Source organism: Cannabis sativa, chromosome 5, assembly GCF_029168945.1.
Source record: "Cannabis sativa cultivar Pink pepper isolate KNU-18-1 chromosome 5, ASM2916894v1, whole genome shotgun sequence".
Lineage (NCBI taxonomy): Eukaryota > Viridiplantae > Streptophyta > Magnoliopsida > Rosales > Cannabaceae > Cannabis > Cannabis sativa.
Window position 1 is genome coordinate 73,948,279 of NC_083605.1, and position 16,771 is coordinate 73,965,049.

General features: G+C 32.6%; 1 protein-coding gene across 1 annotated transcript; it reads left to right on the forward strand.

The window, feature by feature from the left end:
• The first annotated feature begins 12,968 nt into the window (after nt 1-12,968).
• LOC133038024 (uncharacterized) lies at nt 12,969-14,615 on the forward strand. Its single transcript, XM_061115975.1, has 2 exons — nt 12,969-13,701; nt 13,795-14,615. The coding sequence occupies exons 1-2, from the start codon at nt 12,976-12,978 to the stop codon at nt 13,996-13,998; spliced, it is 930 nt and encodes a 309-aa protein (XP_060971958.1). The 5' UTR covers nt 12,969-12,975; the 3' UTR covers nt 13,999-14,615.
• Nucleotides 14,616-16,771: the final 2,156 nt, after the last annotated feature.

Genomic DNA, 16,771 nt, shown 5'->3' on the forward strand with positions numbered 1-16,771 from the left:
CACTCTAATCTATATGTAATCTAACTTCTAGCTAAATCATTACATCAAAGCTGATATTATGTTTATAAATATCATTTTTTATTACAAATATATGACGTAACTAACTAAATTATATAAGAGAATGACTGACTCGTCTCGCTTCTATATGGGTTCGTCCTTGACTTCGATGAGAGAGTGCTACACAATACTAATACATTTTAGTATTCTAAAATTAATTAATTAATTAGGGGAAGAATTATTATGTCTATTTATATGAAAGTAACGTTCCAATTTGGAGAGTTGTGTTTGCAAATGGGGTTACGTTAATTAATTATGTGAAAGAGGCATTTCAATCAAAAATGACCTTCTTCATGCCCAAGTCCAACTAACTATTTAAATACTTGTATTGTTTTTTTAAGCAACACCTAACCTAATACAAAAGGATATATGTACTTTTCTTTTTAGAGTTTTTGGTATTTTCTATGCCAAGTTTATTATGAACTAGCTAGCTAGTCATGGGTTGACAAAGTGATCATTTTTATTTTGACAGAAACTTGTGCTACAAAACAGAACAAAAGCACAAGCTAAATGGAAGGTAGAGAACCATTCCAGATTAACTCACTATCTAATCTTAGACCCATCCTAGCCACTTTATGAACATTTGTTTTTTTAATTATGTTTATTTTGTTTTTATTTTTTTTAGCAATCCTATATTGAAAAATAGTTAAAAATGATATCAATTATAATACAATATCAAATTTTCAAACATCTTTATCTATTATGCCCAATTGGCTGAATTTAAGATTTTAGTCGAGGGAGACAATTTTTTTTTTTTTTTAAAAAAAAGTAAGGGAGGTACTTTTTTTTTTTTTTTACATGTTATAGCATGTTAAAGATTAGTCTAAATCTAAAAATAAATTTTTACAATATTAAATATAGTTTAAAATAATAATAATAAAAACAATAAAAATATTGGCTTAAAAAAATTTGGTAGAGGTTCAAAAAACTTTAAATATTATCAAATAAAAATACTACTATATTACGATTTAAACTCTTGACATAAATGTAAAATAAATACTATGTTAGTATATAACACATTTCATTACAAGTATGTATTACAATTAACTAAAATATATAGACATTTTTTCCCATTTTTTAAGGAGGTGACTACTCTCTCGACTGTATGTTGATCCGCCAACCAGGGACATTTTTCTTTTATAAAAAAAAAAAGAGAAAAATGATAATAATATACCAACACTTATAAACATAACAAAATTGTATATCTAAGCTCTATTCACAAAATATATTATTTGGTAGAATTCATAAGGATTAATAAATAATTATAAATTAATAAATTTTTGTATGTTGGTAAAATAATTGCTATGGGAGTTTTCATGCTAAAATTATGGTTGAAGAACTCTTACAAATTTATGATAAACTAACTATCGTAATAGGAAATTATTGTCTTGATTACTATAATTGTTTTTTTTTTTGGCATTACCACTAGTTGATGCATTCGTGGAAGAAATTTTATTTTAATTTTTTTCCCCATTAAAAAAAAAAGCATTGTTATTGAATATTTTTAGTGCTTAACACCTTCTAGATGTGTTACTTTACAATTAGTTAACGATATTAAATTATACGAGACTTGATACTTAATTGTACTAATAGTGGTTTTGACATGTAAGAGGATGATAGACACTACTGCCAAGGGTATCCTAGGTGTTCAAAATAATTTGATTATAGGGAATATTATGAAGGAGAATATGATTGTAGGAAAATATGTAAACTGTATTGAGTTGTGTAGTGTAATATGTAAACTATTATGCTTGATTTTTTTTAATTCTTTTATTTTTTCCTTGGAAAATGGTACCAATAATTAGTTTTTATAAACTAAACTATATATTATGCTAGTAGAACATTTTAGTGGTCAGAAATATTGTACTTTGGCTTATATAAATAAAACGAATTAAGTAAACTTCAACCTCAAATTAATACGAACCTCAATTGATTAATGTCTAGCTACCTAATACAAACAAATACTACTACTATTTTTTTTTTTTTTCCAAATAAGAAGTATAGTTTTAGAAGCCATCTAAATATGATTTCATCTTTTTTTTTTTTGAGAAGAATATAATTTGATTAATAATAATATAGGAAGTATTGTGATATTGTGAAATTTAATAATATGGTCCCCATTTGAATAATATTCAATAGAACCTCCTAGAAACGTATAGTGCCTTCTAAGCCACACTTGAAAATAAACTATAAGAACACCACTCCTATCAACATAAAGAAACCATTAATTTTTGATTTAGGACATCCTAATATATATTTTGTTCACCAAATTAAATACTATTATATATAAGAAGGACACTCCTATCAACATAAAGAAACCATAGTTTATGCATAAAAATTTGTGTTGCAAGTCTCTCTTTTAAAACACTAGCACAATTTTATAACTTATGAAAAGTAATACTTATTACAAGAAAATTTAAATCGTAACTCTATCTCTAAGTGTATAATATTATTTATGTGATCATATGTTATTTTTTTTTAAAGAAAAAAGTGTCAAAAAAAAGTATCTTAAAACTACAAATATATAGTAGTATGATTTTTTTTTCTTATGAAAATTACATTAAGGAGGTACATGAATGAAAAGGTATCAAATGATGCGCATTAAGAGTAGATGTTCCATATACTAAAATCCATTTTTCTAATGATCAAGTGACTTGTCAATTATATCCTTATATTCAATTTTATAATTTAGTTGTTGATAAAACATGAGATAATAATTTTGTTCAGTTGAGAAAGTGACAATTTATTTGTCACTATATATATTATCCTATTATATCATCAATAAATATATAAAAAAAAAATATATGATTTTCTATAGTAAATTTTCTAAATAGTCGTTTTAGTAGATTTTTTTTATCTGTTTTGACATCTAAAAAAGTTTTTTAGTCTATTTTTTTTATGATTAAATACGTTATAGCTATTTAAGACTATTTATAAATTTTTAGAACATTCTGAATAGTTCACAGTATCGAACATAAGGTTTGAACAGTTACTAACCACACGTATAAGAAAAATATTTGCGCATGCAACAAAATATGTAAATCTTATTTTCAGTATGTAAACTACTCAGAATTTTATGAAAATTTATATGTGATCTTAAATAACTATAATGTATATGATCATGAAAAAAATTAGATTGAAAAACTTTTTTTGATACCGAAAGAGATAGGAGGTCTATTGAAACACCCCTTTAGGGGTGCACTATAAACTTACCCAAAAAATATGAATTGCTTTTACAATGCACCCCCCATAAAAGGGATGCACTGATGCATCCTTTACCCATTTCGACATCCAAAAGAATTTTTAGTCAATTTCTTTTTATATTCGTGTACGTTAAAATTATTTAAGATATCTTACAAAATTTTAAGAAATTCGGAATAATTTACAATATAGAAAATTGTGTTTAAATTAACCGTCTATTTCACATGCGTATAAAATAGTCACGCATGTAACTCACAGTTTGAATCTATTTTTCGGCGTGTTAATTTTTTCTGATTTTTTAAAATTTTGTAGGATGTTTTAAATAAGTATAACGTACATGAATATGAAAAAAATTCGACTAGAAAACTATTTTAAATACCAAAACAAATAAAAAGTATAGATATATCCCTTTGAATGGTTTGTAAAACTTTTCAAAAAATGTATATTTAGGCAAGTAAAGCACACTTACAAATAAAAATAAATAAATGAAGAGTCCAAATTAATAATATAGAAAGAATAAGAATCAATTTGAGTGTTTTCATGTCTCCGAATAAATTAGTTGGTGTTACGAAAAAGCATAGCATAGTACTATTGGTTGCTCCAAATTATTAATATTACTATTATTATTTTTTTTTTTTTTAAAAAAAAAGATAATCTATTTTTGTTGGAAATTTGAGGATAATATTCATTACTGGGATTTTCTTCCCTAAAATATATATGACAGCTTTCAAGATACATTTCAATATTTTTTGTATTCTTTATTTAGACAATTATATATTTATTTATCTTTAAGAAAAATATATTAATTAATATCATATTTATAAATTAAGATTAGCAAATATAGATTTCCCATCAAAAAAATAAATTTAAATTAAAACACCTAAACAAAAAGAAAAAGAAGAAGATAAAATTAAAGAGGAGAAGGACCACCATTCCTTTACTTAATTGTCCATAAAAGAGAGATATAAGATTTTCTTCAACAATAAAATAATCCAAAGAAAACAACTCCATGCCATTGCCAACACATCATTTAGCTATAAACATTAATTTTCAACACACATTTCAACCCTAAATTATGCAAATAAAATGGTAGAATAATTATATTGGAAATTTGAAAATTATATAAGTCATGTAAATAAGTAAAATCTTTAAAGCACAAATATATATCTTCAATTTCATCAAGTAGCTTTAGTCGTAAAAGACAATTAATTATAGAAACAATTTTGTAATCACAATAAATAAGTGCAATAAACATTATAGTTTCCATTAGATGAGATCACATATAACAAAATAAAAAACCTTACATTATATACCTATCAATTTCAGATAAGGACGGATTATACTCTCTATTAAGAAAATTTAATGTCTTCTAATTATTTATGATTAATTAATTAATAATAATAATAATAATTTTTGTATTTAATAACAATTAGGTGACATCAGCCAATCGGATCCTTGTATTTAAAAAATAAATAAATAAATAAAGGTTACATCCTTAAATGCCAAATTTTGAGTTGGCCCTTGTATTTCTCAAAAATCCTTACTCCTTTTCATAATAAAACAATTTATTATTACTCTCTAACATTAAAAATTAAAGGCTAATTAGTAATTTTTCCCCTCGAACTTTTACATGTACTAAATCGTGCCCCCTGAACTTTTTTGGCCGTTAGAAATTCCCCTCGAACTATTGAGATTGCTAAATTTAAGGACTTTTGTCTAATTTCATTCAATTTTACTATTTCAGTGATTGTTTATGTACTAAACCATGCTTCCCAGACTTTGAAATCTATCAAATCATACCCCTCAAACTTTGATATGTACTAAATCATGCCCCTTGAACTTTCATCTATGTTAGAATTTTTTTACTAAAATTAGACAAAAGCCCTTAAATTTAACAATGTCAATAGTTCAAGGGGAATTTTTAACAGCCAAAAAAGTTCAGGGGGCACGATTTAGTACATGTCAAAGTTCGGGGGAAAAAATTACTATTTAGCCAAAATTAAAATAGTAATAAAATTAAACATGCCAACTTTTTTTTGTTTTGTTTTTGGATTTATTATTTTATTAGCTTCAATACTAGCCTTCACCTCTCTTGTTTAGTTAATCTTAATCCTTTGTATAAAAACATACATTGAGTGCAATATTGATTACATTTATTTTTAATATGAACAAAATACATCTATTTTAATTATGGGAATATTTAATATACTGAAAAAGAATTAATGTCAGATTTTTAAAAAAATTCAAAAGAAGTAAATAATTTTAGCTTAGAAGAATTTTTTTAATGGAAAATCATAATCTTATTAACCATCAAGTCACTTATCAAATACGATAACAAATTAGTTGGAATATTCTTCAAACTAAAACAACAACCAGAATATAATATAGATACTCTAATAAAATTGTAAGTCGCCGTATTAGTTTAGAAGAATTTAAATTTAAGAATGATAGTAAACTTGTTACTTTCTATTTTTAGGTCTTAATTAATTGAATAATAATGTTAAATTATGAATTTCTATTAAAAGATTATTTACTAAGAATTTTCAAAAGTTGTGGTGTTATTCTTTGAAACTGGACAAATCTTTTTACAACTGAATAACATACTTTTTTCTTTAATCCCCTAAATTGAAAAGGCTTCTAAAGCTATTGATTATAGGTCGATTAATTGTTACAATACGTACTGTACAAATGAATCTGCAAATGATGTGTAGTAAATTCATTAATCAACATGGTGCCTTCATCAAGAATGGATCCATTGCTCGTAATGTTCTCATTCTTCAGGATTTGCTTCGTGGGTACAATAGGAAAGGCATGTCTCTAAGATGTCTCATGAAAATTGATTTAAACAAGGCTTATGACACCATAAACTAGGAGTTTTTAAAGGCACTCCTGAAGCATTATCTTTTTCCCGTCAGGTTCATTGTTTGGATCAGGACATGCTTAAGGGGGACAATCTATTCATTAGTCCTAAATGGTTGTGTGCATGGTAGATTTCTAGGGGAAAAGGGTTTAAGGTCAGGGGATCCCATCTCTCAATTGCTATTTGTGTTGGTAATGGAATATCTTACTCGTTTATTACTTTTTGCTGCCCATAGTTCAACTTTCAAGTATCATCCAATGTGTAAATCTTTAAAGTTAGTCAATCTTTACTTTGCTGATGATTGATCCTGTTTAGTAAAGGGACGCCAAAAGTCATTCATGTAATTCAAAAAACTTTTGCTACCTTTAGGAGCTGCTTGTGCCTCTAAGCTAATTCAAATAAGTCACACATTTACTTTGGCAGGGTTGATGAAGCAATTAAACTAGCCATTCGGGAAATCCCATTGTGATAATGAGGCCAATAAAATAGAAAGTAGTGGATTGCAATCTTTTTCTTAAGAAGATTCAATTGAAACTTCATAATTGGGCAAGCCATCACCTCTCGTATGCTGGTAGATGTAATTGATTCACTCAGTTTTGTTGGGCATCCATTATTACTGGATGAGCATTTTTATGCTCCCGCAGAAGGTAGTCAAGAATGTTGATAAACTTTGTTGGGACTTCTTATGGAGTGTGAAAGGATAATACTAGTAAGATGCATCTAGCCTCATGAGATCTTATTTGCAAGCTTAAGATCTATGGTGGTTTGGGTTTTCGTGAAAGAGACAAGTGGAATAAAGCTTCAATTGCTCGGCATATTTCGACTCTTTCTACGAAGCAAGATGTTCTTTGAGTTAAATAGATCAATGCCATCTACTTAAAAAACTAAGATTTTTGGATTGTTGGTAAGAAAGGGGATGTAAGCTGGTATCGGCGTAAACTCCTTTAGACATGTTTTCACACAAGAATCAATCCTGAATGCTGGAAAAGGGGGCAAATTTTAGGTTAGCAAGCTTTATAATTTATTTCTCGCTCCATATGCTAAGGTTGATAATTGTAAAATAATTTGGTGTCGCTTATCATTTCACAACATAGATTTATGTTTTGGCAAACCTCCCATAATAACTTATTAACAAGAGATCACCTGATGACAAGAGGGCATCACTATTACTTCTACATTCTGTTGAGTCTGTGATATTGGAGATGATTGTCATACTCATCTCCTCTTTGAGTGCCCTTTCTCCAAGCATCTCCTGCAAGTTACTCAATCTTGGTTTGGAAATGCTATTTGGCCTGTGTCTTACCCAAATAGGTTGATGTGGTTGAATTCAAAACGAGATCGTAGCTTGCTTCATAGTGTTATTGCATGGTATACTTTATTTGGTAGAGCTAGAATACTTGTATTTTTTTTAACTAAAAGTATTTATGATATCTCATGTGGATAAATTAATTAGAGTAGCGTTAAAATCTAAATTATTACTTGTTGTCGGAAAGAAATTCTCTAAGAGAGACCAATAAGTTTTTAATTTCATTTGTAATGTGTAAGAAAGTGTTTTTGTTGTTATCTTGTGGATGCTAAATTATGTACCATTTGCTCTGTTTTGATTAACAAAATTCCGTTTTGATTAAAAAAAAACAATTTTCTAAAAAAATAAGAAAAACTATAAAACTACTAATTATGTTTATGAAAAAAAATCAACTAATTAATTAAGTAATAAGACACTAATAATCATTATTTTTAATTTATGTTTCTAGTTAATTAAATTTATTTATTTAACTTGGAGTTTAATGTTTGAAAAATTGATATAATTATTTGGTTTTTTTAAAAAAAATATTGGAAATTATTTTACCAGGATCTTTGATCTACTCACAAGTATGTTGATTAATACCCTAAATATGAACTTTCTAAAACGATGAAATAAACACATATAAAGTTTAGGAAACCTTACATTGGGTGCAGCGGAATAATATGATTCCTTCCGTTCAGATATCTAGCCCTTGATTCCTTTCTGTAGCAGAGCATTATCAATATCTGAACCTGGATCTCTTTCTCTGATTCTTTAGTGCTGAAACTCCTTCTTGCTGAAAGTCTTTCTTCACGATCTTCCTCACTATGATTGATGTATCACTTGCTGTGTGTGGGCACTACTCTAACACTAAGAATTTCGAAATCTTTAGGAAGAAGAGAGAGGGAGTGGTCGGCCAAAGATAGGGAGAGAGAGAGGCTCAGTTTTTTCTGAATGAAAAAGTAGAAAATTTAAGTGTGTAAATTTCCTGAAGCCTTCACTATCTATTTATAGCATTCCACTAGGGTTAGGTTTGAATTATTTGGCATTAAAATAATGAAAATATCAAAGGTAAAACCCTACAAAAGTGGCCGGCCATACAATGTGGATTTGGGCCTCACTTTTTGCAATTTTGCAGTTTTATCTTTTCTGCATCTGATTTTCTCAAAAACGCCAATTTTCTAATTCAACCATTTAAATGTCAATTCTAACTATTTAATAACTATAAATAATTATTAAATAATATTGTCATTTATCATATTTATTAATTGAACCATACAAAGTATCATAATTAACAAATATGCCCCTAAAATTCTTTCTTTACAATTTCGCCCTTACTTAGTGAAAAATTCACAAATAGACATAGTCTAAATTGAGAATTATAATTGATTAATCAAAACCAATTATATGAGTCTTACAAGAAATATTATCTCAACTAGTGCGGGGACCATGGGTCTATATAACCGAGCTTCCAATAAGCAGATCAAGAATTTATAACCTAAATTCACTAACTTATTAATTCTTCGTTGAATCCACGCATAGAACTTAGAATTGCACTCTCAGTATATAGAATGCTCTATATGTTCCACCATATAGACCCATCATTAGTTATCCATTGTTGTAATCCTAATTTGATCAATGATCCTCTATATGAATGATCTACACTGTAAATGGATTAGATTAGCGTTACACCCTACAATGTATTTAATCGTTAAAACACTTAACCCTGTATAAATGATATTTCAGCTTATGTGAAATGAGATCTCCACCATTTATTTTCGTTTGGTCAAGCTCGAAGGAGATCATCCTTTACTTACTATTCGCCAGATAGAAGCTATAGATTCCATGTTTATGTTAGCGCTCCCACTCAATTGCACTACCGTGTTCCCAAAATGTACGCATCACCCTGACCTAAAAGTAGGCTTAACTAACAAATCGAAGAACACGAATAGCCTCTCGAGATCGAGCCTAATCATAACAGGATTAAGATCATTTTATGTAGGATCAACTAGGCGATATTGACTTGAATAGATATTACGGTAAGTTTAATAAATCTAAGTCAAAGTTCAATATCCGTCCCTTCCGATGCATACTCCATGCATCCAACCTGAGCTTTACTTTAACCAATGTTCTGAAAAGAACATAGCATTTCTCCAAATGCAAGTAAACTCTTGTTGTAGATTATCATATCAGTAAAACCCTATGTCTGATAAATCTAGGAAACTTTATTCACATAGTCATGTTTACTTTCCAATGTGTTGACAGCACAATAAACAGGATCAAGTATGTGAAAAGGGTTTCAGATGAATTCATACATTATATACATATAATCATGAAATAAATTATGTGAACCATGCAACATTAAATGTTATTTCTGATCTATATTAATAAGTAAATCTGATTATATTGAAATGAGTTTTATTTAGGGTATAAAACCCAATAAAAAAATATATACATTAAATTTATATTTTTATACTATATATATAAATATATATTAGGTAATGTTACGTGTAATGTACTTGTACTTAGTTATATTCTTGGTTTTTATTTTAATTATGTATATTTTTAGTTGTATTTTTTTTTTTATAAAAGCTAGAATTTTTTTTTTTGGGTAACTATACAATAGGGAACAAAGTCAAATATCATTAAGGGTGCGTTTGGAAGTAACTGTGTAATTACTAGGTAGAGTAATTACTAGGGTGGTAATTACACAATGTAGTAATTACACTATATTTTAAAATGCAAGTATGTTTGGATATGAGGTGGTAATTACATATGAATTCCTAATATATTGTTTGGCAAAATAGTTAGTAATTACATGGGAAAATAATATTTTTTAGTAGGTAATGTTTAATATGGAAAGTTTTTAGTAATTACAGAGTGTAATTACATTCAATTCTCATGGGGGGCCATGAGAATTGGAGAGTGTAATTGGAACCCCTTAATTACTTCCAATTACACAGTTACAGTGTAATTACATGGTCAGACAAACATGACAAATTGTGTAATTACCTCTAATTACACACAAATTCAATTATATTGTGGCTTTCCAAATACACCCTAACACTTTCTCTATTTTATTGTTTTTTATTAAAAAAAATATTAATGGAAAAATATATTCTTAGATATATGCACTAAGTTTAAAATAATAATAATAGGGAAATTTCATATTTTGGCCCTAATAAAATACTCAATATCAAAATTTAGACTCATTAATTTTTTGAACAAATTGATTCCACTAATTTAAAAAAGTTCCTAAAATACCCCTAAAATAAAATTTTCACTCTCTCTCTGACTTTCCCTCGCTCTCTCGCTCTCTGACTTTCCCTCTCTCTCGCTCAAAGACTTTCCCTCTCTCTCGCTCTCTTCACGAACCCACACGAACCAGGCTCGAGACCAACGAACCCACGCCGTCGACCACGAAACCAACAAACCCACGCCGCCGTCGACCACGAAACCAACAAACCCACGAACCCAAACCCACCCCCACGAACCAAACCCACGAACCCAATCGACGAACCGAAACCGTCTGTCGATCTTCGACCCAAACCGACGCAAAACTGCCGTCGCCACCACGAGGAGAAACTGTCGTCACCACCACGAGCAAAAACCGTCGCCTACACCACCAAATTCAGTCAAAGGTAAGATTTTTTTTTGAAAAAATATATTTTTCATAGATTTTGATGCCAATCATATAATGTTGTTGAGATTAGTGGATTTTTTGTAGCTTTTGTGATCTTTAGGTTGTAGATGTTAGTGTTTCAATGGTGTCTGTGTTTATTACAGGGTTGTCGATGACATATCGATAGGATATCGATAGGATGTCGATAGATTGGGTGTCTGTTTGAATTTAGCTGTTATTTGTATGTCGATAGGATATCGTTTGTATATCGATAGGATGTCGATAGGTGGTTTAAGTCTATTTTCTGCCTATATTGTCGACAAGTCGTCGACAGTATGTCGATGGTTTGTCGATTAAATTAACTTGTTGATTGTTAGGTTGTATTGTCGACTGTATATCGACAGTATGTCGATATGTTGTCGACTTGTTGTGAAATGGTGGTCCGATTGAATTTGTTGACAACATATCGACAGGTTGTCAATATGTTGTTGATGGTATTAACATGTTGAATTTAGGTTTGTAGTGTCGACTGAATGTCGACACGATGTCGATATTTTGTCGACATAATAATATTGTGTCTGCTTTAGATAATATCGACGGTATGTCGACATTATGTCGAAATAATTGAATTGTGTTTGCATTTAAAAAAATATCGACATAATGTCGACGGTATGTCGACATTATGTCGACATGTTTTTAAATTTTTTTGGTAGCTTTATTTATTTGTTTTTTGTTTTTTCAGATGGCTCCCAGACTCATAATTCCAGCACCCGATCATTTTACTGGCCGCGTCACATATAGAGGCACTGGAATTTTTGCAAAAATCAAAGCTCGGTTTGAGGAGTTCAATCTGAATAACACGGCGAAGGAAAGCCGTTTCGACAACTTTTGGAATGCCGTACCGTTGACATTCTCCTCGGTGTTATTTCACCAGCTTATGCTCCACAAAATGAAGGTAGATGCCCAGGAGGAGTTGAGGATGCGGTTTTACGTTGGTCGGAAGGAGGTCAGATTCGGAGTGCTGGAGTTTGCACTCATTACAGGCCTGGACTTCTCCTCGGGGCCAACAGAAGAGGAGAAGGCTGCGCAGGTTGCTCGCTCAGGGTCAGACCGATTGATCAACAAATATTTCAACCGGTCTGATAGTGTGAAGACAGAAGCACTCCAAGATAGGTTCACAAACTGTCAGAACCCGGAAGACTTGTACAAGCTCGGCGTATGCTTGTTTGTGGAGTCAGTGCTTCTGGGCCGCGAGGCAAACGCGCTGATTACGCCTCACATACTTAGATATGTGGAAGACATCGAGTTCTTCTTCCGGATTCCTTGGGGGAAGCACTCATTTGCCAGACTCATGCACTCGCTTCAAAAAGACATGTTGAAACAGAAGGCCAACTACGAGAAGAAGCTGAGTTCGGATGTTCAGCACGAGTGCAAATACACAGCATATGGCTTCGCACCTGCAGTACAATATTGGGCGTACGAGGCCATTTTGGAGGTAGGCAAGATGTATGGCACGAATCACGGGATTCGGTTCCCCAAGATGCTTAGCTGGACGAGCAAGGGCGATATTGGGAAGAAAGACGTCAGCGCATTATTTTCTAGACGGGTATGAATTTCACTTATGTTCAGAATAATTATTTAACATAAATGGTTGTAATAAATGCTAAATGGTTCTATTTTAATATTTTTTGGACTATAAACAGAATCTTGAAGTGGTGAAGGGGCTACTTCCACGGACAGAGGAGGAGGCATTTGTGAGGACCATATCTTACGATGGTGTGGAGAACCTGGTTGATGATGGTGTGGATGACACAGAGGCTGAGGCAGGTAGTCAGGTACCAGACACTCAGGAAACAGACACTCAGGTAACAATTTTTGGAACTTTTTTTTTATGTCTTGATTTTTTATTGTTTTTGTTTTGTGATATTTGTTACATTGTGGAATTATCGTATGCTTACCGTATTTTTTTGGTATATATTTTTTCAGGCCACTGGTTCAGAACCTCAGCCCAGTGCACCATCTTCATCAGGCGTTCGTGGTGCCGAGTACACTGATTTAGTGGCGAGGTTAGATAGGATCGAGGCTGACACTCAGGGTCTGTATGCTGCTCATATCGAGCTGAAGAAGGCATACGAGACCAGCCATGTAGAGCTGAAGGGTGGTCAGAACGTAATTATGGAGCAGCTCAGAGACATATTGGCCATGTTGAATCGTCCGCCAACGACAGCTTCAGCACCCGAGGCCCCAGCAGATCCATCTACCCCACCACCAGCTGCATCACCCCCAGCAGAAGAGGAGGAGGTCTTCCCCGACGGGTACGATCCTTACGAGGGAGCTCCAGCGACTCCCATCGATACATGTGTTATCTATGTACATGACACCGAGTCGCAGGGTGAGATTCTGTCGATAGAGGCACAACCTGCAGTGGTTAAGAGTCGGAAGAGGAAGAGAAATCCTCCTGTATGGTTCGGTGACTACACAGAGATGAAGAGGAGACATAGGCCATCTTCGACGTTTGATCCCTTGGAGCCACCGGATGAGAAATTGTTAAACACTTTCCGAAAGTGGTGTGTTGGACTCATTCCGAACCACCGACTTCGGGATTTTAGAAGTGGTGATTACGGTCCATCATTCTTTTGGATAATGCTCACACCAAAGGAATGGCTTACAGATGACGTAAGTAAAGTATTTTATAAATTACTTCACTTTACAACTTTATGTGCAATTAATATATTTTTTTGTCTAACTGACATTTCCCTTTATATGCAGCATATAGATGCAGCAATGCATATGCTGAGGAGGCGACACACCGACTATCCACTGACATTTCCTCAGAAGGGTGTCATTCTCTCCACATTCGTGACCACCATGATCAGCAGTGCATGGACAAACCACAAGGGTCCGAGGAGAAACTTTGTGTGGGAGGATTATATCCTGGACTACTGCAGAGGGGTTCATAAGGTATTGTTTTAGTAAGATTTTAAATGTTGAACTATGATTATAACTTCGATTGTTAATTGTTTGGGAGGATTATTATGGTTTGTTAATTGTTTCGTTGTTCTCCGTAATTACAGTCCCAAGTCTTTGAGAGATGGTAGGGTAACGAGTTTATTTACTTCGTTCTGCATCTTCCCGAGGCAAGGCACTGGGTCACACTTGAAGTCGACATAGAGCTGTGAAAAATTAATGTCTACGACTGTGATTCCAGCGTCTGTCATTGGACCGCCATGGAACCCATCCTGAAGACTTGGGAAGAACTGCTGCCCTCGCTAATCCTTGCAACCGGGGAATTTCCACGTAACAACCAGATCATGGCGTTAACTAACAGGGACATCACGGTGCTTCCAAAAATGCACTCGACTCGAGCCACTCACGACTTAGTCCCGAAGTCAAAAACCAGGTACATAGCGATAAAAAAGTACTATAGTATTAAAATATGTTTTACGTTAGACTGACTTAACATTTTATTTTGCATTTAGTGGTGATTGTGGCGTCTATTGCATTGAGTATGTGGAGCATCTCATGATGCAACGTGGATTGACCGATGTGACGCCAAGCCGGATAGCTATGTTTCGTCAACGGTGGTGTGTTGATTTATTTTACCAAAATGTCGGCTGATTATATGTGTAATTATTGGGACATTGTATATTTTGTGTAATTAACATTACAATTATGTATATATAGACTTTCTCTTCGTTCAAATTTTGATAATTATTCGTGGTTTCAAATATAAAATATCGATATTATTCAACAAAAATAACTATTAAACCTAAAAATAATTAAAATATTTAAAAAATATTCAACCTCGACATTATTTTAAAGCAGTTTCGAAGGTCCCGCTACGGCTTCATCGACTGCCAAATCATGTTCATCGTCCATATTCAAATCTACAATAGGATCGTTATTGTAGAAGGTTGTATCGAACTCTTCAAACTGATGAAATCCTGTCGCTTCTTGTTCTTGCTCTACATTGGTCGGAACCTCTAAATTGGTCGGAACCTCTAAATTGGTCGGAACCTCCTCATTCACACCAATCCCAACATCTGTTTCGGGAACGCAAGACCCTACCACACTCCGAGGGAGAGGATTATTAGGCGGCGTAGGCTCCGAATTCCCAACTTTTCTCACCTTGGTCACGAATAATGGCATAAACTCTGTATTTGACATTGTTGCCCTCATCTCTAAGAACGTTCTCAGTTGGCGTTCTCTCTTAATAACCTCTGGCGGAACCATTTGTCCCTTCATGTACAAGGAACAAATCTCAAACTTTAAATCATACGCTACAGGATCAACTTTCAACTCTTCATATAAAATTTGTCGCAGTTCTTGTAGGGTTGTCTCAGTTGTAACTGCCAACGTCAAGCTGCTATCAGCTTTGTAAATCCAATTATAATTCTCACATAACCAAACACCATCGTACGATACAACAAGGAACACTTTCTCTCCTGCAATTGCAAACCAAACAAACAAGGTGAGTAAAGGAAAAAACACCAAAAAAAAAATCGACATCCCATCGATATCAATCGACATAATGTCGATAACAACAACAGCAGAAAATATGACACTAATTGTCGACATTTTGTCGACATAATATCGACACAACGTCGACAACCACACCAAGCATGCTTGTCATCGATATAACATCGACACACCATCGACATTATATCGACATATTCTCCCAAAGGAATTTGCATGACAGACGCGTGTACAATGGTAATAAATCCATTCCTATGTCGACAAACAATCGACATAGTATCGACATTCAATCGACAAACACACAGTGCATGCGTTTCATGTTTTACGGTAACACATTTAATGTTAATAAATTTTACCTACGTTCCCAACAACCCTTCCCAACCATGTCAGACACGTGTACTATCGATATGCTATCGACATGACGTCGACATTGTATCGACAAATAAGTTTGCCGTGTCACTAAATTGGCATGTTGTCGACATCATATCGACATAGTATCGATATTTGGTCGACAAATACTCCTTTTCATGCGTTTCACCTGTTCAGTTACACATTTAATGGCCATTAAATATTCCTACATTCCCAACATGTATAATGCTCTATAAAAGCAAATCCCTTTCCTATTCATAAGTGCTCTTGTCTTCTACTTCTCTCTTACTCTTAAAAATTTCTCTTATTCTTAAGTTCTAAATATGGTGCCAAGAAAGAACAAGGGCAAATTCCCTATCTTAACTCCTGAAGAGCTGAAGCAGGAGGATGATGGCATCATTACTCCTGAAATGCAGAAAGTTTTTGACGCCCAAAGAGCTTTCGAAAGAGAACGATGTGGGAACGAGTTCAGGTTCATGAAACTTGAAAGAGAATTTTGCAAAACTGGTGTATGGCCGGCTCCACCACCAGGGTTCCCCGAAGGATGCCGTCGTTGCAAACTAGGCATTTTTAACGGTAAACCGGTGAAGCCTGGAACATTATGCAAGTATTGCAAGGCTCACCCACAAGCCAAAGAATTTTAAAAAAAAAATAATTTATTATGTTTATGGCTTGTAGTGAGTTTTATTTAATGTTTGTTTTTTTTTTTTTATGAACTTTATTTTCTGTTTTTTTTAATGTTTTTTTATGTTATGTTTTTATGTTATTTTATTTTATGTTATTTTAATGTTATGTTATGTTTTATTTATAGCTTTTTTCATTTGCATCGATATAATGTCGACATGGTGTCGACAAAATATCGACAATTTCTAAAAAATATATAAATGCTTTTTGTCGACAT